General features: G+C 41.5%; 3 protein-coding genes across 5 annotated transcripts; 2 read left to right on the top strand and 1 right to left on the bottom strand.

The window, feature by feature from the left end:
- Positions 1–7,556: 7,556 nt before the first annotated feature.
- LOC125291009 (insulinoma-associated protein 1a-like) lies at positions 7,557–9,244 on the top strand. The gene has a single exon (XM_048237517.1). It carries the CDS (start codon positions 7,660–7,662, stop codon positions 8,932–8,934), a length of 1,275 nt encoding a protein of 424 aa, XP_048093474.1. The 5' UTR covers positions 7,557–7,659; the 3' UTR covers positions 8,935–9,244.
- A 645-nt stretch (positions 9,245–9,889) lies between these two features.
- On the top strand, positions 9,890–14,600 carry LOC125291158 (cation channel sperm-associated protein 1-like). 2 transcript variants are annotated; one of them, XM_048237749.1, is made up of 13 exons: positions 9,890–10,408; positions 10,677–10,752; positions 10,942–11,037; positions 11,155–11,364; positions 11,650–11,763; positions 11,887–12,040; positions 12,134–12,369; positions 12,485–12,548; positions 12,723–12,795; positions 12,879–12,924; positions 13,035–13,122; positions 14,087–14,201; positions 14,512–14,600. In XM_048237749.1, the coding sequence occupies exons 2-13, from the start codon at positions 10,701–10,703 to the stop codon at positions 14,545–14,547; spliced, it is 1,284 nt and encodes a 427-aa protein (XP_048093706.1). In that variant the 5' UTR covers positions 9,890–10,408; positions 10,677–10,700; the 3' UTR covers positions 14,548–14,600. The 2 variants fall into 2 exon arrangements, with proteins under 2 accessions (XP_048093706.1, XP_048093705.1); XM_048237748.1 differs by having other exon boundaries at positions 9,890–10,459.
- A 99-nt stretch (positions 14,601–14,699) lies between these two features.
- Positions 14,700–22,127, bottom strand: kat5b (K(lysine) acetyltransferase 5b). 2 transcript variants are annotated; one of them, XM_048237746.1, is made up of 15 exons: positions 22,071–22,127; positions 21,894–21,960; positions 21,437–21,505; positions 21,113–21,342; positions 20,512–20,580; positions 19,782–19,946; positions 19,594–19,668; positions 18,934–18,996; positions 18,316–18,564; positions 17,910–17,999; positions 17,651–17,791; positions 17,407–17,500; positions 16,727–16,886; positions 16,514–16,595; positions 14,700–15,296 (listed from the first exon to the last, which is right to left on the bottom strand). In XM_048237746.1, the coding sequence occupies exons 1-15, from the start codon at positions 22,083–22,085 to the stop codon at positions 15,162–15,164; spliced, it is 1,704 nt and encodes a 567-aa protein (XP_048093703.1). In that variant the 5' UTR covers positions 22,086–22,127; the 3' UTR covers positions 14,700–15,161. The 2 variants fall into 2 exon arrangements, with proteins under 2 accessions (XP_048093703.1, XP_048093704.1); XM_048237747.1 differs by having other exon boundaries at positions 19,797–19,946.
- Positions 22,128–24,227: the final 2,100 nt, after the last annotated feature.

The following is a 24,227-nucleotide window of genomic DNA, read 5'->3' as shown; positions in this document are numbered from 1 at the left end:
CTTTACTCAAGTACATTTGAGAGGCAAATTTTGTACTCTTTACTCCACTACATTTCTATCCATAACCGTGAGTTCCCGTTACTACTTCTAAAAAAAAAAGGAAAAAAGAAAAATCTCGGAAACCCTCAATTTGTTGCTTCCCTCTGAAACGTGATTGGATTGTGCAGGCGCCACTGATTGGGACAGCCTATCAGCAATCACCTTCAGCTTTCTGCCAAAGTCAACTCCATGGTCAGATTTAGATAAAAGATGAAACCATGGACGAAACAATGGATGAAGACGCAGCAGGTCCATCCCGGAAATGTGCCAACCTGTGGCCCCACCTCGCCAGACTATTTCAATTTTCTGAACAAGTTAATGATAGTTTTCGCTTCAAGTGTTTAAATTACAAAATAGTATTTTGTATTTGAAATACATATTTGAAATACATGTATTAGAAATACTGCCCATCCCTGGCAACATGGTAAAAAGATGAAAATGATTTTACTTCCAATTCATTTTACACTCTCCAAAGTATTAACATTTTTCATAACTCCATGTAGGACGTTTCTGTACATAAATGTAAGCACTGTGGCAGTAGTAATGCAATAGATAGATAGATAGATAGATAGATATATAGATAGATAGATAGATAGATACTTTATTGATCCCCATGGGGAAATTCAAGGGTCTCAGTAGCATACAGACATCACACACAACATGCACTTACAGCAGAAATGGTAAACATAAGTATAAGTATAAACATATAACTAAACTCCACTGTACAATAAAGACAGTACAAGATAAGAAAGATAAGAAAACTAACAAAACTAAATATATAAATTAAATTAAGAAAGTCCAATGTGCTTGAGGGTGATCAAGCATAAGACGCTTGTAGTGACAGGGCTGGGACTGGTAATGTGCTAAAGGGAGTGAGTGTCATGGTGAAGGTACAAAAAGTAGTCCAACATTAGTCCAACAGTGTAACAGTGCAAGAGCAAGGTCTAGAGACCAGCATAAATAATATGGACAAATAGGAGAGTAAAGTATAATGTAGACAAGGTAAAATAAAAAACTATTTCAGTGCCAGAACAGGTTAAGGTAATAGGGTTATAGCCATTCATTCATTCATTCAGTATTGTAGCAGAAGCCTGACCGCAGCCATTGATCATGTGTGCTAATATAGCATGAAAAACAGTGTAGCAGTAAAACAGTAGTGAAAAACATTAGGTTGTGTACATTAGTAAAACAGTAGTAAAACAGTAGTAAAGCAGTAGTGGGCAGTCAGTACTCAAACATGGAGAAGGTAGAGAGGCAGACAGACTAAGCAGAGAAGTCCATCTCTCCTCTTCCCTTTAGTGAGGCATTGAACAGTTCAGGAACAAATGACTTCCTCAGCCTTTCAGTTGTGCATGGCAGTGAGCGAAGTCTCCAGCTGATCAAGCTCTTTTGGTTTTTGATTGTGCTGTAGAGTGGATGACATTCATTGTCCAAGATGTTGATCAGTTTGTTTAGAGTCCTTTTGTCAGATATTGAAGTGATGCACTCCAGTTCAGCTCCCACTACAGAGCCAGCCTTCCTTACCAGCCTGTCAAGTCGCCCAGCATCCTTCTTCTTTGTGCTTCCTCCCCAGCATACCACTGCATAGAAGAGGGCGCTGGCCACAACAGACTGGTAGAACATCCTGAGGAGCTTGCTGCACACATTGAAGGACCGCAGCCTCCTCAGGAAGTATAGCCTGCTCTGTCCTTTCTTGTAGAGTGCATCAGTGTTGGCTGACCAGTCCAGTTTATTGTCCAGGTGGAGACCCAGATACTTGTAGGTGCTTACCACCTCCACATTGCCCCTATCAATGGAGACTGGTAGCAGAGCGGGCTAAGACCTGCGGAAATCCACCACCATCTCCTTGGTCTTTGAAGTGTTGAGTTGAAGGTGATTGAGTTTGCGCCAATATTTTGAAAATGTAGGCTACTCTTGTACTCTTGATACTCAAGTACTTTTACTTAAGTAGACATCTGACTGTTGTACTTTTACTTGTACTTGAATAAAATTTAGCAAAGGGTATCTGTACTTTTACTCAAGTAATGAAGCTGTGTACTTTGTCCGCCTCTGTTTAGATATGAAGCAACTAACTCATGTTCTTTCTAAAACTGATTAACATTCTTGCTTGTAGGCATACAAACGTGACTAACCCTTTGCATTCCATGTTATGTAGGCTATACTGCACACAACAATGCTTTCTGAAGACATGAATCGTCAATTCAAAGTGTTCCCCTGTGGTCTTTCTCTACCCCTGAGGGTCATTCATCCAGTGGGTGCAGGCAGGGGCCCCCAACCGTGCCGAGCCATTGTGTGGTTCCCTATCTATACAATTGGCTACTGTGAGGCAGGTCCCTGCAGCAGGTACCCAGCAATGTCCCGTGCCTTTGGGACTTAATGACAGCCTGTAGAAAAGCAGCTCATCCCAGCTGAGCTCATACAGTTCATTTGAATTCAGCTGGGCTCTGCCAGGACATCGGCATTCCTCACCTCCCTCCTGTGTGGGGGCTTGGGCCATTGGGAGCACTGATGCACCAGAATGACACAAACATCTACAGTATGTGATGCTACTATGCTTAGGTGATTCGTGGCAGCACTTGATAATACTTTCATATAATGATTGACAGGCAGTTGAGATTATAGAATGAGCTTAGGAAACCTCCATTTGTTGCTGTTTTCCGATCTATTGGGTATTTTACATGACCAATGCTTGTTAAAAGATGATGACACTAAAACAAGGGGCTACATTAAGATTTTTGGAGGAAAAGATCAGGTAGTCTGCCGAGAGACCAGCCCCAAGAGGTGGCATTGGACCATTAAACCACACAATCATCCAAAACATACAGCCAAACAAGGCAAGAAATGGTTAACAGAGAACAAAATCAAGGTTTTAGAGTGGGCCAGCCAGAGTCCAGACCTCAATCACTCAACAAAGTGAGCACAAGGCCAGAGTGATAGCAAATAATCATTCCTAATAATAATAATCAAGATGAAAACGCTTCTTTTTTTAAATTCCATGTTTCTACTAGGCCTACATTGTCTTACAACCGTTTGGCATGTGGCAATGTAATTTTCAGTCCGAACAAACATATTGGTCAAGAGAAAAATCAACATTTAATCAATATTTGCCAGGGGTATGAATAATGTTGTTTAATCACAGAGACTACTGAAAATAGATGTTTGTGCATGTTTGTAAGCATATCTCTGGCAAATTGTTGTATGATCAATATGCCAAAAGACCATTGCCTTACATGGTCCACTCTTAAAGAAATCAGATTGGTCACTTGTCAGGTTTGAGGTCCTGTCTCAGTCTTGGGATGACTGTTTCCACAGCAGTGGATCAGGATGGTACAGGCTTTTAACAGCTTCCCCTCTCTGTTGCCTGAGGTCATATCTCTGGATTCTATAGAGCACAATACTCCATGTCCTATGACATGTTATCCCATTGACCATTTGTTGCCACTTGAATAGCACTGCTTGACACAAAATGTACAGATATTTGTCAGGATCACTAAACTTACCCTGTGGCTTTTCCGCATTCTCCCGGATTAAAGGCACAGTACATAATTCTAACATGTTTGTGTGAAAGTGATGTGTAAGGAGTAATTTGCTGACCTTTACAAAAATGATATGGTATGAGTCACGGACCGTTAATCTGTAGCCCATAGCACAAACTCAGCAGTGCACTCTTTCATGGGATTAAAACAGACTCAAAAAGAAAAGTGATGTACAATTAACACCCTGCCTTGTGTAATTTACACAATATATAAGACTGTCTCATGCCAGGGTATGCACATCACCCTCTTTATGACCCAGGCGTTTTTGCTCATGTAATATGGCTGTGTTGTCTAGTATTTATGAGACATACCAGCAGATCACTGGTGTTGAGGTGTTGATCCTGTCAAGTTGTCATGGAACTACACTAGACTTTGCCATTTCCCGGCTGTGGTTCCTTTGCCATCCGTATTCTACTCTGTGACATTCTACTCTGTACTCGCTCCCCATCTGCTGATTTGAAATGGAGGCAATAAAACAATAATTATACAGCAGTGATGTAGTAAAGTCCACCTCAGATGGAAGACTACAAGTCTGTGTCACATGAGGGACCACAAGATCTTTCAGAAACTTTTCATTTAAGTTTTGTATTGTATGTCCAGTTGTCCACAGCAATCCCACTCATTCCACTATGATAAAAAAGACATCAATATGAGAGGCAAAATGGACCCAAATACAGCCTACCAGTAACCCCAGTAAGAGGCAAGTTTGTTAGTAAGAGGCAAGTTTGAAAAAGTGGGCTGACGAGGGAATGCTTTTGGGAAATGTCTAGAAAATGGTAAGGAATGAAGGACTAGGGAACTGTTGGTCTCCAATGAGTTTGTTGTTTCTTGAGACACACTTTTACATTGTAAGTTACGACAAAGACGATTCTCGGGACATTGTCACATTATTTGTTTTCTTTATATTGAAGGAATCTGGTGAAAGAATTCCTCAACAGGGGTCGAGGCAACTTGCGTGTTATCGCTGTCACCTCCTCCTAATTGATCACAATTTGCGGCTTTATAATACCCCCTCCCCGTACCGTGGCCCATTTAATCTGATTGTATGCGGCTGTAAAAAAGAGATTGAAGGAATGGATCGTGGCGGTGGCTGTAAGTTTGCTTCTTCTTTTGTTGCAGAGGAGGCGCATTCACGTCCACAGCAAGTACTGTACAGCTGTATGCAAATAGACACAGCACAGGTCGCACATGGCTGGCGAGCCCCGACATCCAATCACGGGCATGCCAGCGTCAATCCCCTTAGCAACAAGATGCAGCCTATAGCCTAGAAGACATTATCATAAGGCTATTCTGTCTGGATTCGACAGGGAGAGACTGAGAAAGAATTGCGCTCCAATATTGTGTAACATAGCCAAGGCAATTGGACGGCTTACAATTTCAGTATTAAAAATGACTTGCTTTGAAAGACTATTCACCGTTTGACAATTCATATCCCTGTCATCATTTAGATGTTTTTCGGGGCCTACACAGCCCTAGACTATAAGGAAAGTGGCAGTGTTATTTTCTTTCTAAAAGATGCATGGATTATATGTTGCAGACAATAAAGGCGTCCAGATTTCGTCTGTCACTGCACCTGTCCTATCCAAACATTAACAAATGTAGTAGCCTATATGTTTGTGTTGTGCCTGGCAGAGTTTTACATGAACTAATCGCTGTAGCCTAATTTTCCATCTCGAGTCATTATTCCGACATCAGGCAAGGGACACTAACAAAAATATACGCCAAGATATATACGCATTCTGTTCATTGGAATTAATGGTGAATTTTAGTGGGAAATGCATTAAGACACCTATAGTCATCAGATGTTAATGTGAATATGGATAGCTTGCTATGGGTATTGTGTTGGGTATGCTGGGTTCAGGTTTAGTCTAAATCTGACATTTAGTAGGCTAGCCTATACTTTCAACAAGGCTATAGCCTGTTCTGATCATGATGTTTTGCGCTATTGGGATTATTTTTTACAACGATTCATATAATGTAAATTTTGGCCAGTATTGGATGCGCAAAAGTCCTTCTGGATATTTTTTGTTGTTGTTGAAACGGTGGTAATGTTGCATGTCAGGCAGGTCACGTTAAATAATGGGCTGAATACAATTTTCCAGCTTTATGCAAATGCAGTGTCAGAGGGGTCAGGGCGGGCGCGTGGCTTGTGGCTCCAAAGGCACACGCTCAAACTTCCAATTCCAACAAAGGCGGAAAGTAAAAGAATGGGGGAAGGACACCCCCCACCCTTCCATAATGCAATCCGCCTCGCGCTCTTAGCCTCCTTTTTGTCCTCTTTTTCCCTAGAGGGAGAAAAAAAATCCAATAACAATCAGCTTTCCCTGGAGACAACAGACCGGTTGGGGGACACGCACAACGGCTGCGGGTTGCGTGGGGGATAGAGGGCCGGGTCTGTGTGTGTCGTCTCAATGGCAGAATGCAAAGGAGAGCGGAGGAGGTGGTCACATTCAGACTCATGTATATTCATTTAATGTATCCTGATGGCTTTCAGGCGCAACGTCTGTTTTAATGTCAAATCAAAGCGCCGTTGCCATCATTTGTTACACACTTGCTTCTGGTTGTATGTATGGGTTACTTAGTTAGATCTGTTTCGCCAGGCAGACACTGGCTATTGAATACAAACAGCAAATGCGGTTGAGCGTGGTATAGGTCATTTGCGGGTAGTGTAAAATATTTTTGAGCATCTTCAACAAACAAGGTCAAAATCAAGGAGTTCAAAGGCTTAGTAACAGCCAAGTCGGTTGTTGAAATAAATCTCAGTAATGTAGCCTATCAACAAAATAGTCTTAAACGTTCCAGTCAGTCAATGTAGGCTAACATAAACTGGGTCTATTCTGCAAATGAATGTAGGCAACAGCTGTTTTATGTAGTAGCCTATGAGATCCTTTCAGTGAATCTTTCAATAATAGATTTTAGTTTTTCTCCATGAACCAACACATCTCAGAGAAAAAAGCTCTGCAGAATTGTTTTACTTATCCACAAGTTCAAAGGTGAGATGTGAGATTTTGTTGTAAAGATACAGGCCAAACCTTAGTTAACGTTTTAAAAAAAGAGACCTAGTCTTAGATATAATGAGTTAATTGTCACCACAGGCCTTATTGGAAAAAGAAGAATAACTTGATTCGTTTGTTTAGGTACAATACAATGAAAGAGTTTTCCGATGCGCATTACAATCACCTACAACGGCACCAGTGGCGCCGATCGAAATGCTCTCACAAGAGCGTAGTGATGTAGTAGTGCGCCAGATTGTGGACGTGTGATGAAAATGGTTAATTTTGATGACAATGACATGCCAGACTGTTGCCATTGTTTGGGTCAGACGTCAGGAGGTGGGGGCGCGCGAGTTTGGAGGATTTTGAGGGTTAGCTATAATACTCATAACCGATCAGATGAGCTAACATCACAGGAATGAAATATCATGGTAGTACAAATAAACACAAATATCTAAACCAATATTATAAATGGTGTGTGTGTGTGTGTGTGTGGAGGTGGTGCGTTGGGGCAGGGGACATTCTTTTTTCATGACTTTTTGCTTAAATGCTGACACTATCTTTACTCACCATGGCCCCCTCCCCCCTAAAACGGAGCACTTCTCTCCCCTCTCTTTTCTTTCCACCGTTTTGATGAACGGACGAGGGGATTCGGCACGTGTGTGTTGAATGGAGTCCCCCAGGAGAAGGCTGAATAAAGGCTGGATAAGGCTGGAGTGTGGCATGGTGTAATCTGCATAATGGCGAGGGACCGTCAAGGACGGGGCAAGTGGTCGAGGAGTGGTATGGTAAAAAGAGGAAGGCGGGGGAGAGGGTGGGGTGTGACATCTGCCACTCCACTCATCTGAGACCCCGGGTGGATCATGTTGCCGGGCCCCACTATTGATGCCTGGACTGGGGCCATCTGCGTCCTAACCGATGCACAATGCACGCTCCGGGGCTTTAAAAGGACGAGTCGAACGACAGGGTGTCAATGTCTGTAATCGCGTCGGAGTGTTCGGGACACAACTCCTCTATCTTTCTTTTGGGCAGCACGACATTTGAACTTAAGGCGAAAACAAAACAAACTTGTTGGAATCCCGACCATCACCATGCCAAAGGGTTTTCTTGTAAAACGGTCCAAAAGGACAGGTGCCGTCTCATACAGAATTCGTGACGACTCCGAACCAGCTCAAAGTCTCCCCTCAGTTACTGGCATTTCGACTTTCCATCTGTTTAGGGATAATGTGCAGGCGTGCAGCTTCGCACAAAGAACACCAAACAGGGTTTGTTTCGGAGGGATGCCCGAGTCATTCTATGCTCCATCCCTTAGCCCAACTCGACCAGACAGCTCGGAGTACAATAATCAGTACCCCACCGACACAGAGCCTCTGTGCAGCACGGTCTCACCATCCCTAACTGAGATTTTCCCCGAACCGATTCTGGGAAGCTTCGCTGTAAATGGGTCTCCAGCGACACCCTCTTTACCCGAAATGACATCCAAATTGGACTCTATATGTAAAGAACAGGCACGAGCCGCGGCGAAAAGACCTGCCTCGACCAGCGCGAAAAATCTGACCGGTGGCAAAAAGCGCAAGGCCACCAGCTCTCCAAATCAAGACAAGCGCCCTGTCAGCCGGGACGAGGTCACCACGTCGCCGGTTCTGGGCTTGCGCATCAAGGAGGATCCAGATGAGGACACGAAAAAGAGCACAAACACCAACAGCAGTCCGTTGAGCGGGTTCGTTTGTCAACTCTGCAAAGAAAGTTACTCGGACCCGCTTAGCTTGGCTCATCACAAGTGTTCCCGCATTGTGCGAGTCGAGTACCGCTGCACCGAGTGCGACAAAGTTTTCAGCTGCCCCGCTAATCTTGCCTCGCACAGGCGCTGGCACAAACCCAGGGGCGCACAAGGGGGAAGTGTCTCCCCGCAGCCTGAAGAGAACAAATCCTCACCATCGGCTTCCAGTCACGGGACGAATTACCGAGAAAGTGCCACGCCGCCACCCCATAACTCGGACTCGGCTTCAGATGATGAGATGACCTTTAGCTGCCATTTGTGCGCAAAGAAGTTCAGACGGCAGGCGTACCTGAGGAAACACCTGGCTCTCCACAACCGAAAAGCAAGTGGCCTGCCGCAGAACCAGCTTTCACCAGAGGCCACTGTGACAGCACAAAGTCCAACCGGTCAGGGCAAAGAAAGAGACACGCCAGACGGTTCAGTTCAGCACCCAACAAACGAGCCGACGTCTGTGCACGAGGGCGGTGTGTACAATTGCAGGTTTTGTGGAGACAATTTCTTTTCATCTCCTGGTCTTACAAGACATATCAACAAGTTTCACCCAACGGAGAAGAGACAGGTGATCTTTCTGTCACGGACTGTTTGAGCCCAAAAGGACTGATCCCAAATTAGTCCTGTGATAAGATTTTTATATTTTATAATTCATTTTTTTAAGTTAAAAATGTAAATATAATGTCAGGCGATATCCCAAAATTGCATGTATCCTAACCCAGTATGTAAACGTTTGTGTCTGTGTTCAAAATATATTTATTTATTTATTCGTAATTTATTTATCCGTTATTTATAATATTATTTATTTAAGTAACTGTATTGACTTTTTTTGTATGATTTATGTCCATTTACATTGTGAAGAAGTGTGTTGTGAATCAACTAGTCGCGTTTTTGTGTGAATCCAAAAAGAAAGAGCAACAACGTTTCTAATCGTATTTTTCTATCTGTATTTAATAAAATCACTCAGTCTCAATCACTTCTGTGCTTATTTCCCAGTTCAAATCATTTCGGTTTTTATTCGAGGATTACAAAATGGACATTTACAAACAACAGAACAGTTTTCAATAGGCTACATTTAGACACTTTCAGAGAGGCATTGGTAGACCTACGCCGACATTTATTCATTCGAAGATATGTTCATGTGCTTAGCTGACTGCAGGACTAATCGGATGTGTGTTGTTAGACAACTCATAGCCTAATCATCCATTTGTTGCTTTTATTGACTGACAGGGACTTCTGTCCATCAACGTGCAGGTCTGAGATGAGATTGCCTATCATTACAAATACCCGAGTGAAAAGTTAAATTTTTCTTCAATCATTATTATACCAGGTCAGTTTGTTGTCTATTCATGTAGTTCTTCACTCCAAATAAATAAATGAATAAGTTAGCACGAAAAGACCGGAGTAGGCCTAACACTGGCACAAAATAGTCCTAGGCCTACATGTGTTATATTTCAATATTCATTTCTCAGATGAAAAGATCGTTCATCATGGCCACCGCTTGTTCATTAAAAATAAAGAAAGAACGAAAGAAAGAGAGAAAGAAAAAAAGAAAAAAAGAAAGAAACAGGCTCAAGGTAGGCTTGTCTTGACATAAAAAGTCACACTTCGTTTCTTCAAGAGTGAAAGGCTGACTTTTAACCATAGGCTAGGCTGCTATTTAACTAGCCTATGTAAATGACAGCACAGTGAAGTAAAATATTAGTATAAAAATAATTACTTATTACTTATTAGGCTACGTAATATAAAAACGAATTGTACAATGATCTTTCACATCATAACTGTAGGGTAAATAAGCATAAAAAGAGGTAATGAGACTGAGATTATTAGCCTAGTTTGAACATGTCATGAGAAACAGGCAACTAAATGCCAGTCAGACACTGGACTTGAAAAGGAGCAGTTTTGTGATGTAATAGTGATTTAGAACAATTAGGTAAGGTGTTCTATGTCTGTGAGTCCCTAATGTTTATCATGTGTTTATCAACATGGCTGCAGGCATGTATGGTTGTATGACCATCTAACTTCAGTGTTGTTTAATTGCTGTTTTTTTTTTTTACCACTGGATATAGGTAAATGCAATTCTTTTAAACAGATTGTTGTTTTTCTACCACTGGATAGAGGTAAATATAGTCTAATTATTTTAAAGCTATATCACTGCTAACAGCTGTTCAAAATGTCAGTGAGGAGAATGGTCTTTGCAACATGGCACTAAATAACTGATAAGGCTGTTTTGACTAGCTTTTGTTCAGACAGCTGTCCGCATGCTATGTCCAGGTTTCATAAAATAGTATTATGTAGACCAAAAAATCTACATTTGGATGTTGTGTTTACTGTCAGTTGTGCTTGCTGAGAGTGAGAGAGATGGAGAAGAGACCAGCATCAAGGGCCTATCGGCAGATGGTGGCCAGTGCAGGTATGTGACTGACCAAAAGAAAGTGTGACTGACTGTTATAGAAACGCTTTGTGCAAGTCAACTGCAATAAATATTTTATATTTGATCTCAATGATTAGATTGTATGTTATGGTAGCTATGGCTTGACTATAATGACTGTATGTCCATGACATGACTAATAGTAACCTGTTTTCTTTTTGGGACCGCAAGTGCACAAACGAAAGAAAAATCAAACATCGAAAAAGAGAGTGTTTTCAACATGCGGTGAAATCACTCAAGAACAGCTACAGAAGCTCTTGAATATGGGTAGCCTATTTTTGCTTATAAACACAGTTGATGTAATCAGAACTATGAAGTGTGTAAACTAGGACTATTGTTGGTCAACAACAATCCCTTGTGCCTCCCTATATGCTTTCTCTGCAGCTGAGGAGAGGAAAATTCAAGAGCTGAGGTACTCGCCATTCTGGTGGGAGAGAGCAAATGGTATGCTGCTCTCTTGGGTTGGTCGGCTCAACAAGATCATGTACACTTTCGTAGAGGATACTTTCTTTGACCAATTCATCCTGTTTGTGGTGATGCTCAATGCTGCCACTCTGGTGGCACAGACAGTGGATATGGTCACCGTGAGAGGAGGTAAAAAGCAGACATTCACTTTTACTCAACTCCAATGAGACATGTCATGTCACCTTACTGCTAGAGGTCAAAGTTCATGTTCAAGCTGGCCTCTGTGAAGCGCCTTGAGAATTATTCTTATGTTACAGTGCTATAAATGAAGTTGAATTGAATAGAAGTATAAACAAACACCAAAAAGAAGGTTTCTTGTTAAAGAAGAATTGATATGAAAAGGAAGATAAATATGGTAATTGTCAGAAGATATGCAAAAGCTTTTCTCCACCCTTTCATCCTCCTCTGTCACAGGATGGTTTTTGACAGCAATTGACGCAACATTCATTGCAATCTACTTGATGGAGTTTGTACTTAAGTTTATTGTCTGGAGATTTATCTACTTCAAGAACTCATGGAATACCGCTGGTGGGTTGTTTTACCAATAGTAGCCTAATGGTACTGAATGTCTATGTATATTCAGAGAGTATTTCTTTGGTGCTTATGCTTTTTTTTTTTTATTGTCAACCCCCTCCCCCCACATGCACACAGACTTCTTGATTATTGTTATTAGCCTGACTGATTTCATGATGCCTTTGGCGCATTTGGGAAATTACTCTAGTAAAGCGTCTTCGGTGTTCCAGCTCCTGAAAATGTTCAAAGGTATCCGTGTCATACGAGCATTCCGTGTCTTGCGGTCCGTCCGGTAAGTGGTTCTACCACCCACGATATTTCAGTTATTTTGTTAAGAGTGTGTGCCAACTTTTTGAACAATGCCTTTCGATGCCCTTACCTCCAGCCACCTTCAAAACCTGCAGTCCATTGTGTCCACGTGCCTTAAGTCTATCCAGTCCATGGGGGCCATCATCATCCTCATGTTCACCTTCCTCCTCATGTTTGCCGTCATCTTCCGTGAGATGTTCAGCCAGTCCGATCCTGGACATTTTGGGACCATGTTCCGTACTATTTTCACTCTTTTCCAGCTGCTGACGTTGGATGACTGGTCTTTAACCTACTCAATCAGTCGGGACCATGGTAGGGATTGGGGGCTTCAGTGGGATTGGGCTGCATCTTTGTGGGATTGATCTGAACCAGTGATTCTCTCTGTATTGACATCGTTTTTTGTATCTGTATCTTTCTGGGAAATAAGGTGCTCCACACATCATCATCTTCCTCATCCTCTATATTGTTGTGGAGTACTTTACTTTTCTTAAGTAAGTGGTCACCATTGCTCAAACTTAAATCTTTACATAGATGTAGGCAGCCTATGTCTTGGTTTTTCTTTTAATTGGCTATGCTACAGTTTATGCATGGTGCCCTTTGTTTTACTGTAGGTTTTATACAGTGTATAGTACAGTTAAATTATTCATGCACCCTCCTCTTTTTAGTCTGGTCATGGCTGTGTTAGTAGACAATTTCCAGCTCACAATTAAAAAGAGAATGCTGTCCAAGTATCAGAAGGTATTCTAACTATACATATTCTACTTAAACGCCACATGCTGTTACTGAGGAGAAATCAAGATAAGGCATATATCCATTTTCAGTTTCAGGACATTTTTGAGGATGAATTGGAGTCAATCAGAAAAATAGGTAAACAATATACTGTATGTATATTAACTGTAGCACAATACATGTTCACTGAAACAGATTGAAAATCAGATGTCTGAAACAGAAATGTTTCCTATTTCCTGATTCTTCAGATGCCAAGCCCGTCACAACAGAGACGGATGAGGAATTCTACCAAGAGGCCCTGAAACTGACCTACAATGAAAAAAAATACTGCCAGAGGTAGGCCAAATACAAGTTAGGTTAAGATAGCAGATGCTGTTGACTTACTGCAAAACCTTCTTAGGGGGCAGTCGTGGCTGGTTAGCGCTTCAGACTTGTAACTTGTAAGGGTTGCCGGTTTGCTCCCCGTGCGCCGCTGTTGTAGCAGGTAGCTCACTGCGCCGGGATTAGTGTGTGCTTCACCTCACTGTGTGCTGAGTGTGTTTCACTAATTCATGGATTGGGATAAATGCAGAGACCAAATTTCCCTCAGGGGATCAAAAGAGTATATATACTTATACTTACTTATAAAACAGTGTAGATTAGTAGAAAAGGACAAACAGTTCATTATGGTCATCTAACTTCTCATTAACAACCAGCGAGCAAGTAGTGCAGTACAAAATTAGTTCAGACAAAAAGATAACATTTATGTTTTAAAACTACTGCTGACCACAATCCATGTGAATGCTGATTCAATGGTGTACATTCGAGAATAGTTTAAAAGCAATGATTACCAAAGATTTTGAGACAACCTCAAGATTCATACATTTTTCACAAATTTTTGTTCGCTAAATTTGCACCTTGCCACCAGTGTCTATTTACAGTACATCTGGTTACGGGATAGAGGCATTATACTGGTGTTTAGCTCTATTCCAGACAAAGATGGCAAAGTACGAAGTCTTAAAGTCTAACTAATGCTAATTTCATAACTAGGTGAAATCTATTTGCTAATTTAACACCATGGACAAGACCTGAAGCGCAAACATTGATGATTCAGCTCAGTGCTCCCATATCACATGACAGCTCTAGCTCAGGTGCGAAAATTGAGCTTGTTGACAGACTTTGCCCGTTATTTAAATTGTATTAAGTGTTTGTACCTAACTTGATTAATTTTTGTTATTGTTCAATTTTGTTATATTATTAAATGTTGCTTGAAGTTTTGGATTATAAGATGTTTCAATGTAATTGTGATTGTTGATTGCAGGGAGGTTGAGTTGATCTGCTCCTACCTGCAACGTCTTGCTGCCATTGACCAGAGCCAACAAACATTCTGGTCCCAGGCTGCTGTACTAGACAGGCTTATCGACAACTTTTTTGAGGTAAAGTCATCCCTAAGTGACACATTAATGAAAGATATTATTAGAGCAATTAGCTCATGCTGAAAAAAGCTGGTGGAACTTAAAGGAATATTCTGGCAATTGTTCACATAGATCTGTTTGTTGTGGTCACAGAGTACTGTCAGTACAAAATGAATAAATAAATCTGTGTTACCTAGCTTAAGTTGCTGCAGCCAACAGCTGTAGTAGCTGGGCAGCTACAATGCTACACCCTGGGGGCATCTTTAGCATCATCTTTAACAACAAACTTGTAGTGGTTCACAGCAAGTGATGTTTTCTTTTTCCCTTTCAGGCTGGCGAAGAGGATACTGAGTTGGACTCAACTTAATACTCTTCACTTTTTATTTCCAAAAATCCAGGGCAATAACACCCACTGAATTATTCTGTATTTTAATGTATTTTTTATGCATATGCTCTTAAACATATTAACAACAACCAGACTTAATTATTTGGATAAAAAAAAAAAAAAACACCCGTCAATGACATTTCAATGACTATACATTTATTAGGGTGAAAACATGATTCGGTTCCTAGTTCACATTTACAACTATAAAGATTAATACACAGTTTTACAGAAAATTGTCTAATTTAAAATGGGCACAGCCATTGTGCCAGAGTATTACCATAGTTTACATTCAGATAAAAAAGACAAACATCTGTACAAGTACCCAAATTTACATTCTTGTAACAGTATATCATGGCTTTTTAAAAGGAGAAACGGCCAGTTTTGTTCAGCACAAAGTTATTCAAAAAATCCTGTACAAAGAAACAATTTTAAATGTACGAATACATCTGAACACTAAACGGATGCTTTAGTCACGGTCTGCTGGATATGTGATTTTTTTTGTACAAATGACAATCCCACAAGGGTTGTGGAGGACTAATGTGCGTGAAGGTAAATGCATTTTGGATGATGTGGTGTTTTTGTGCCTGTGGCGTGAATCACCACTTCCCTCTCTTGCTCCAGTCTTTGGGGGTGAAATGCAGGCATTTGGGGTCGATGCGCAGGTGACGCTTCTGCATGGCTCGCTCGTGTCCTTCCACGATGTCCTCAGACAGAGTCAGGATGTACTGACCCTGAGCAGAACAGAGGAGACAGAAGAAAGAAAACCTTTCAGATGCCGAGGGGGGTTTGTGTGTAAGACTAGTAATGGCAGTCTGACACGTCTTCAAACCAGTAACTACAATTCCATTTGAACCACTGCTCCGAAGGTTGCTTTGGTACGGAAAAATCACGTGACATATGACGTGCGAAGCAGAAACTGCTTGATTCTCTGAATGGATCACCTGAGTGGTTCGCAGCGCCACCGCCTCGCGAACCGATCGTGCTGCCACTGCAACTGGCACGGCCTCATTTCTAGTCTGAATTGTAGCGCGCTCAAAGCATTTTCACACTTTAGGCTTTTAACACTTTAGGCTAATGCACAACATTGCGTTTGGTTCGTAGCCTCTACTGTGACAAGCATAGTTTGTTCGTATCGATTTATTTTTATTACAATGTAAGAGAGACATGGGAAAACTTTATTCTGATGGCTCCTGATCAATGTTTATTTGTATAAATAATGATATCCCATTCTTATTCATGTGCACTACGTATGTGTGGGGGTGGGGTGGTTAGGTGCGTGCACTAGATTTCACTAGTAAAGCTTTCTGTCCACTATCTAGCCGGGATAATTTAGATGCAGTCTTGGCTTTTCACTGGGAGAGGTCGCTGTTACTGAAGCTTCGAGTAATGAACCCATTTTCGAATCAACTGTTCAAAGTGGTTCAGTGCCTCACAAAAGCTTCATTTGCCCATCACTTTGTAAGACTAACTAGGAGACTAGGCTTGTGTATCACACTCACACACCATGGCACACAAAACACATTCATCATGAGTCATGATAATAATTTAAACAGGCTTTAGGTGAAACAGGCTACTTAATATGACTATACAACACTTTAATACTACATAATAGTAGTTTGAAGTCATTTATACAATATGACTATATAATCGGATGTTTTAGCAGGACATTTGGATGACTGGCAGCCCTTCTGCTACAAACGCCTTGGCTAAAGGAGACCCCTACTGGGCATCATATTACATTACAACACATGATGCTCTTCTGTGATAGGCGAAGGAGACACATATTTCTTTCTTTACTTGTAAGATGAGGGTATTCACTTTAGCCCAAATCACTGGCATAAGAAATAGGTAATGCTCTGCATACTGACAATAAATTTCACAAAAATAACTTCTGAGAACAGCAGTTTCATCCACACACTGGCTAGGCCGCCACAAAGCTATAGATTACCTTGTAGTAATTGATGAGATTGAGGTATTGAAGGGTTGATATGACATCCTCCTTCTTAACGCTGGTTATTTCACTGATCTCACTGAAAGAGATTGGACAAATTATCTCACACATGAACATGAATTATCTCACACATGAACAGAAAAAATCGGAGAGTATTAACAAGCCTCAATTAAAGGGGGGCATCATGAGCGGACAAAGCTAAACACATACTTGATGGTGATCTGTGGCCTCTCGCCGTTTTCAGACTTGAGGTCCATGAGTATTTCCAGAATGGTTTGAGACCAGTAGGAGCGGTAGGACAGCAAGCCCAGGTCAGACAGCGGCTTTTCCGGGGTGCCAGTCTTCCCCTCCACCTTCGACAGCTCATAGCCTGAGGTGGGGAAGAAGAAAGGGTTAAGATGAACTTCGCTACCTAAGTAACCACGGTACAACATAACAGATTAAATAAAAACCAGGAACGATAACTATAACGATGATTGTAACTATAACAACATCCTCACTGACCAATGATAAAGAAAGTGTATCCTCGTGTTGATGAATGTGATTTCTAAAATTTCATTGATTCTGATAGGCGGTCAGCTTTTTATCGTTCTCAAAATCACTCTGAAAGTGATCCCCAACAATATTGTTGTTCATGTCGCTATTGTAAAGTTTATATGTGGACCCTGCCATTCATATTACCTAGAGCAATACTTTTTTCCTGTTATCGTTATACTTATCGTTCTTGGTGTGAATGGCCCTTTAGTCAACAAAAGTGTTTGATAAATGCATAGTTTTCTAACAGCAAAAAAATAATAATCTATACTGCTCTGTTTTTTTAGACTACGGTCTTGTGTGTTGTAGAATTTCAGTGTAAGGTGTGGGGTTCTTGAAGGCATGTGTGGACTTACTGAACTCTATGAGCAACTTCCCATAGCCTCTTCTCTGGTATGGTGGTAATGTCAGAATACATGCCACATTGTAATCTTCTGTTGACTCTTTCTCCTAGAAAAGGTAAAGGACAGACCCAGGTGAAGAAATCTAAAGTAGACATAATGGCAATATCCAACCCAGTGGCCCAAGTGAAAAATCTGCATTAGGGCTACAGTCTTACATTCTATTTTAGCAGAAAAAGGTGAAACGTCTGTACTGTACCTTAGAAAAATATCCCACTATGTGGAAGCCTTTGGAGTCATACTCAGTCATTACATAGAACAGGAATGGGTCTGTGTCGTAGTAGAGGGTTTTGTGGTCCAGGAAGCACTTGGCAAGCAAACACAGGTTCTGGGAGTATGTCTGTAAAATTACACAATGACAGATGACTCATAGTAACTAGACATAGCAACCCCCCACACACACACACACACAATGCCCCGATGGGGACAATGCCCCGATTCAATATGTTCTAGCTCACCTTGTTTTTCCTGCCATCAATTTCAAAAAAGGAGATGGTCCCTTTACGGTAAATCTCATTTCCTGGAGGGTGGCGAAGGTTGCACTTTGTCTGGAAAAAAAAAACAGACAAACTGCAAAAAGACTACAGTAAACCAAACACAAAGCACCACTACTGCTGCTTATAACATCCGAGAGAGCGTCTAATAAAGTAAGCTAGTAAGTAGAGGGAATAAAGAGCAGTTCATTCCAGGGACGATAACTAACTAAAACGATACGAGTGTCCGCACTGACCAACGATAAGGAAATAGGTGCAGATGTTGTCATTCATATTAGATGGAGTTTTTTTGCTGATACTGTTACAGTTAAAATACCTCTTTCACTTGGTTGTTGACCTGACAAAGGCCGAAAGGCGGCACGGCACTCACCAGGTGTCTCTGGAGACACTTAAGGCTCTTGAGGTACTTGAGGCAGAACTCGCAGAGGTAGAGGATAGGGAGGGCGGTGAGCTCCTGCGGGTAGGGCGAGAAGTACCAGGGTTTGAGTCGGTGCCGGCCCAGCTCGATGCAGTCGATGTTCTTCATACGCGTGACGATGTCGTCGTGGCTGCGGTCCGACACCAAGCTGCCCGTCATGCGTGGCGCCGAAGGGATCCCGTCCGTGCTGTCTTGGGAATCCTAAAGTATTACCATTGGTTGGAGAGGCAATGCAAGGACGGGAGCAAGGATTAATATTTTTTTAAAAAGAAAAAAAAAAGTATTTTATACAACTAAAACTTATTTTCATTTAAAACTCTAGCTTTCTTATTGTTATTATTTTGATGCCCTAATTCTGAACCAAATATTATTTCTTACAAGTGTTGGGCAATAACATCATACGCATCAAGCACCAACACCTCTAACAATCAAGGCCCTGGTTTGTTCCCAGGGTAAGGGGATATGCCCCCCATAGAGTATTACTGCGTGGACTGACTCCTTAATATAAACCAGAGCCTGGGCCCTAACAAACACACAGTAAACAGGCATTGACAAAGAAATCAGACGGACCTCTCCTGATGGCAGAAAGACACTGGGGCATCGAGGGCTGTTATACTGGAAAACCTTTATAATCTAGCAGAGAAACACAGGAATTGCAGGCTTTTGGACATGCTTTGAAGGGGGAGGAAGATATTACTTTCATAAAAAGGATAATTTCCCTGCAGGCGAATTAATTAGTTGTTATTATGTAATTACTGCATGTGTTTAAAGTGTGGTTTAGGTGTGTATTGAAGTAGGTAATTATGGTCTGCCAACATACATTTCCTAAATGGCTTAGAATACAAAAAAGCACAGGTATTTTAATCCTCATGGCTATATCAATGAATTTTAGGAACTTTCAGCTTTTGATCACATGTATGCTGTTTAAAGTCAGCCTAACACAGGCAGCCTGCATAATCACTATGCCACTGTCTGCCACTAAACTGGCCAAGGCAAACACTTTCAGGAAAAATGCTCCAGACGTGTCCATATGAAGAAATTTTACATGACTGTTATAGCAATAAATGGAGTATAATGAAAAAGACCTCATAAAAAAAACCTTCAAGCAATGAAACATAGCATCTACTGTAAAACTGGACAAATGGATTCAACGCACTAAAACACCATAAATTAAAAATATTAATGAAACAGAGGGAGGTATGAGGAAATAAACTAAGTAAGAAGCGCTACCTCATCAGTGCCCCCACAGTTGGCTTTCCTCTTCCTCCCTGGCTGAGAAGGGATGAGGCGACGCGTGGTTCCATTCTTGAAAGGCAAAACATATTCAATGGTAAGATTACAAGTCAACAAAACTCGAGTAATTCAGAGTAAGAAAGTTACATGCAAACTCAACTAAGGGAAATAAATAATAAACCAACTGCTAGACACGGTACTGTTGCGAGCGGTTCGTGCTCTTCCCGGTTAGTTGATTTGGGAGTGAAGGCTTCCCTCACGGGTGGGTAGGTCTGGGGGGACTCTGTGGCACTTGGCGTTGTTGCTGGGGACGGCTGTGACGTCAAGGAGACTGGCTCTGCTTTTCTCTTCTGTTCAACAGATGAGGGTAAACATATAGACATCCATCTGAAAACATGCTCTCTGCTTTTTCCAAATACATGAGGGTCAACTTCAAATGGTTCCTTGTTCAGTGATCTGCCAAATATTTTCTTGTTTTTTTTCCGATTGAAGTGGCATTACATAAAAGCAATACTTAATTCAATACTGGGAGGCAATACAAGTAAAGACAGACAAGCATATAAAGTACATGCAATTATAATAACCTACACCCACAGATATTCAACCCACAGATATAAAAATGTGCCATAAAGTATTTCTCATCTTTAGACAATAACAAAAAAGATCCCTCCCAACTTGTGCCCTGCCATCAATCATGTCTTTATCTTACCACTTTTTAAAAAATCTTTTTGTAATCAATGACTACAGCTGCAGACAAAAGCGTAGACCTCCCAATTGTGTATGCGAAAGACTGAGGGCTACAGCAGTAAAACTGGCATCTAAAATGGCCAAATGGGACCCATTCTTTGCATTTTAAAATGGTGTTCAGAAGTTGGATTTTCTCATGGTGTATAATGGGTAAGGTGGAAGTTGTACCGGTGTAGGGAGGGTTTTGCCTCTGGAGGGAGCTGTAGTTGTTGGAACGTTGATTTCTAGACTCTTCCTCTAAATTTGGACACAAAGGAAGAGAGGAAAGGAGGTTAAGTGACAGTCTCACTTTACACCTCCACAAGCACCGAGGCAACATATTCAGAATGAGATGTACTAGAACTCAATCAATGCACCACCTGCCCGATCACTTCTGAGTCCGACAGATCACCACAGGGATAATTTGAGTATCTCTCTGTATGGTTATTCTGTACTAGAAATAACACTCTCAAACAATGAATAAAGGGAATAAAATCTGTGGCCATATGCTCTCATTTCAGAGGCAATACCATTATATTATTTCAGAAATGGGTGTAATCACATCAATTATACATCAATTTATTCAGAGAATCAAGACCTCTGCAGCATTTCCCATTCTTCTGTAAAAGTGCCAATCCTGTGACATTATAATGGACTGGGCAACTTAAATGCAGATCCCTCTTGTCAGAACACATCATAATCAGGTCATACTTGATTGGAAGAGGTTTTAATGTAGCACTGATCACCTGATTAAACACTATGGGGGTGGAGGGGTAATATATTGCCAAACCTGTGGTTGAGTCTGTGTAGTTTGGTGAGGAGGAGCTGGAGTTACAGTTGGGACTGTAGCTGGAGGATGGGGTCCAGGTCTGGCAGGTCTTACCACTTCTCTCTCCGGGGAACTTGGCCGAGATCCAGACAGACCATTCTTAGTAGGGGTCTTAGCCTCTTTCTTGGGGAATTGAAGCTTCTTCAAATCCAGTCGCTCTGGTGTGACCCATTCATCCAGACGCTTGTTGACTAATATGACAAGAAACGTCAAGGTATGGCATGAGATTTTAGTAGGCTATAACAACAATATATCAGTGAAAATCAAGAACAAGAATATACTTACAGTCGATGTAGTGGACGTAGTAGAGCTTTTTCCCAGGGATATCTTTGACACTGAGAATTTCAGCCAAAGCTGCAAAAGGAAAGTGTTAAAATCCTGAAATTGTGGTCAGTTCAGAACGTTCCATCAACTAGTGCACCGCCGTTGACATGTGAAATACATAAACTTCTCCCTCATGTTCACATTAATAATAACTAAGAACTATCGTTGAATTACCAAGCATTCACTTATAACAACTAACTAGACAACTGACATTTTGCTATGTTTGCTGCAATACAAACCAAAGTGTTAGTAACTATGTTTCACTACACGTTTCAAGCTGCCGAAGCTTTGTTTACTATCTGACAACAGCAGTCCCATTCGCTTATATAAGAGAGGCTGACCCATGGTAGCTAGTCAGCCATGACAGTTGTTTTACTATTCAGCTAACATTTAGCACCCGGCTAGCTGATGAACTCACGCCACTCGTCTTCGTTTTCCTGATTTTTTCGGAGGACAGGAAGCCGACAGCCCTCGACGACATCCACCTGTGAACACATAACACAGTTATGGATATTAAAGCAAGGCCACGAGTCGAATAAATCACAATACATCGAATAATAACACATTTCAGTACGATTCCTCCATATAATCCTACCGAAGCATCCGCCATTGTTGTTCTGCTATCGTAGCTGATGACGCAAAGGACTCTGGGAAAAAAACTCAGATCTCCGTCCGTAGACTGGCTCTGCAGCGGCTGAAATGCTTAGGAATGTAGACTGAACAACATCAATCAGAATTTGATTTCACATTAATATTGGCCTAATCATTAAGGCATGTGCGTTTCACAATTGGCCTAAGTAATAATGTCGAAGTAACTTAATCTTTATGACAGCTGGTAACTCCAACCTATTCCTTAAAATGGAATGATAGTAGGGGGGCAATATTATATGTTCTAGGGGTTCTTAAGAGTAAAAAAAAACATGTCTCCATTTTTTTTGAAGGTTTTGAAGGACCCAAATCAAAGGTCAAATTCAGAAAAGGTCAAATTTGGTGTTTTGTCCATAAACCTCACATTGCTATATTATATATGTATTATAGCATAGGGTTTGGTGCCAAAAAGCAAATATTCTACAAGGTAGTGTGCAAAAGTGGACCACATAAACAATACAATATTATAAAACATTTTTTCAGAGCACAAAGTGCAGAGATCTCTGTTAAATCAAGTTTACTTGACTTTTACATAGTACCAGCTGAAGTCTGTAAGGCCTTCTGAAGCCTTTGTAAGTGTGAAGAAAAGAAAGGGTAAAGGATCAGCTAGACAAACAGACAGGTGTGTGTGTGTGTGTGTAAGAGAGAGAAAGAGAAAGAGAGACACTACCAGCATGGACAGATTATGAACTTTCAGGCCCCTGGGCCCAGATGTATTAAGGGCCCCCCACTAATTGTTGCGGGGGACATTTTTTAAATTTATTTGATGTGATTTCCTGTATTCTGGTGCATTTTGGGGATGGCCAATACTTTATTTCAATCAGATTCATAGCCTGTGTGTTGATATGATGTGTTGATATTGAGGCAATGATTCCATGCAATGGCTTGGGCCCTCTGACTCCTTGGGCCTCTGGGTTTGGGCCCGGTAGGCCCGTGCAGTAATCCATCCCTGACTACCAGTGACAGTTGGCTGTTAATAGCTGGCAGTGACAGAATTTAGAATATCGAATAACTTGATGCACATAGTGCTCTGTTCTTCATGGTTGGTGATATTAGTGACCTTCTAGCCTTCTACATTTGAGCAAGCACATTTTCATAGTTCATGATGGCACAGTATAAGTATATATACTTTTTTGATCCCGTGAGGGAAATTTGGTCTCTGCATTTAACCCAATCGGTGAATTAGTGAAACACAAACACTGTGAACACACAGCGCAGTGAGCTGCCTGCTTCAACGGCGGCGCTCGGGGAGCAATGAGGGGTTAGGTGCCTTGCTCAAGGGCACTTCAGCCGCGGCCCACTGGTCGGGGCTCGAACCGGCAACCCTCCGGTTACAAGTCCAGAGTGCTAACCAGTGGGCCACGGCTGCCCCTGGTGATGGCACACATATTCTAAAAGAAACAGATTTTGGGCTATGTATCCAGTGGCAGATATGTGTAGACTGGTGAATGACCCATCACTAGAGACATATGTCAAATTTCTTGTTTTTGTCCATGAGAGAGTATGGAGATGGGTATCACAGATCAGCCAACGATTACATTGTTACAGTGCAGTTATTTTACAACAGAACAAAGCAGTTTGGCACAGGAACTGCTACAAATCCACCTGTAACAGTGAGCATCTGCAGCATGCTAAGATTCGCTACTAGAAATCATGTGAAGCAGGCAGGACTCAGTGTCTTCAGAAAAGACGCGGTAGACCATCTTCTGAACCTGCAGCAACACCTGCAACTGCATCAAGTCCATCTAGAGGGACACTTGTTCAGCAGCAGCAGCTGCCAGCATAGATAGAAGCAGACAAAAGAGTGTCTTCATGAGATGTCCTCTTTCAATGCAGGCAACCAACCAAGAACTATAAGTAATATTTTGAAGTCAATGACTTAACAGGTAGCCAGTGTAAAGATGCTAGAATGGGGGAAATATGTTCATATTTTTTGTGTGTGTGAGCAGCTGCATTTTGAATAAGCTGTAAGCTCTTTAGACAGGTATTATTACAGCCAGCATAATAGCATTGCAATAGCATTGCAATAGTCTATCCTTGAGATGACAAAACATTAATTTCTCGGCATCTGGTAAGGATAAGGTCTTTCTTATCTTTGAAATGT

The sequence above is a fragment of the Alosa alosa genome, chromosome 2, assembly GCF_017589495.1.
Source record: "Alosa alosa isolate M-15738 ecotype Scorff River chromosome 2, AALO_Geno_1.1, whole genome shotgun sequence".
NCBI classification, from domain to species: Eukaryota; Metazoa; Chordata; class Actinopteri; order Clupeiformes; family Clupeidae; genus Alosa; species Alosa alosa.
Note: the sequence above shows the minus strand (reverse complement) of the source record. Positions and strands in the feature narration are given on the sequence as shown.

Excerpts from the sequence above, each read along its gene's own strand:
- LOC125291158 (XM_048237749.1), top strand. The coding sequence starts at position 10,701 with ATGGAGAAGAGACCAGCATCAAGGGCCTATCGGCAGATGGTGGCCAGT. Across the intron at positions 11,764-11,886 it reads GAACTCATGGAATACCGCTG|ACTTCTTGATTATTGTTATT; the intron begins GTGGGTTGTTTT and ends ACATGCACACAG. Across the intron at positions 13,123-14,086 it reads GAAAAAAAATACTGCCAGAG|GGAGGTTGAGTTGATCTGCT; the intron begins GTAGGCCAAATA and ends TGTTGATTGCAG.
- LOC125291009 (XM_048237517.1), top strand. The coding sequence starts at position 7,660 with ATGCCAAAGGGTTTTCTTGTAAAACGGTCCAAAAGGACAGGTGCCGTC.
- kat5b (XM_048237746.1), bottom strand. Across the intron at positions 20,581-21,112 it reads CTACACAGACTCAACCACAG|AGGAAGAGTCTAGAAATCAA; the intron begins GTTTGGCAATAT and ends GTCCAAATTTAG. Across the intron at positions 19,947-20,511 it reads GCAAAACCCTCCCTACACCG|AAGAGAAAAGCAGAGCCAGT; the intron begins GTACAACTTCCA and ends TCTGTTGAACAG.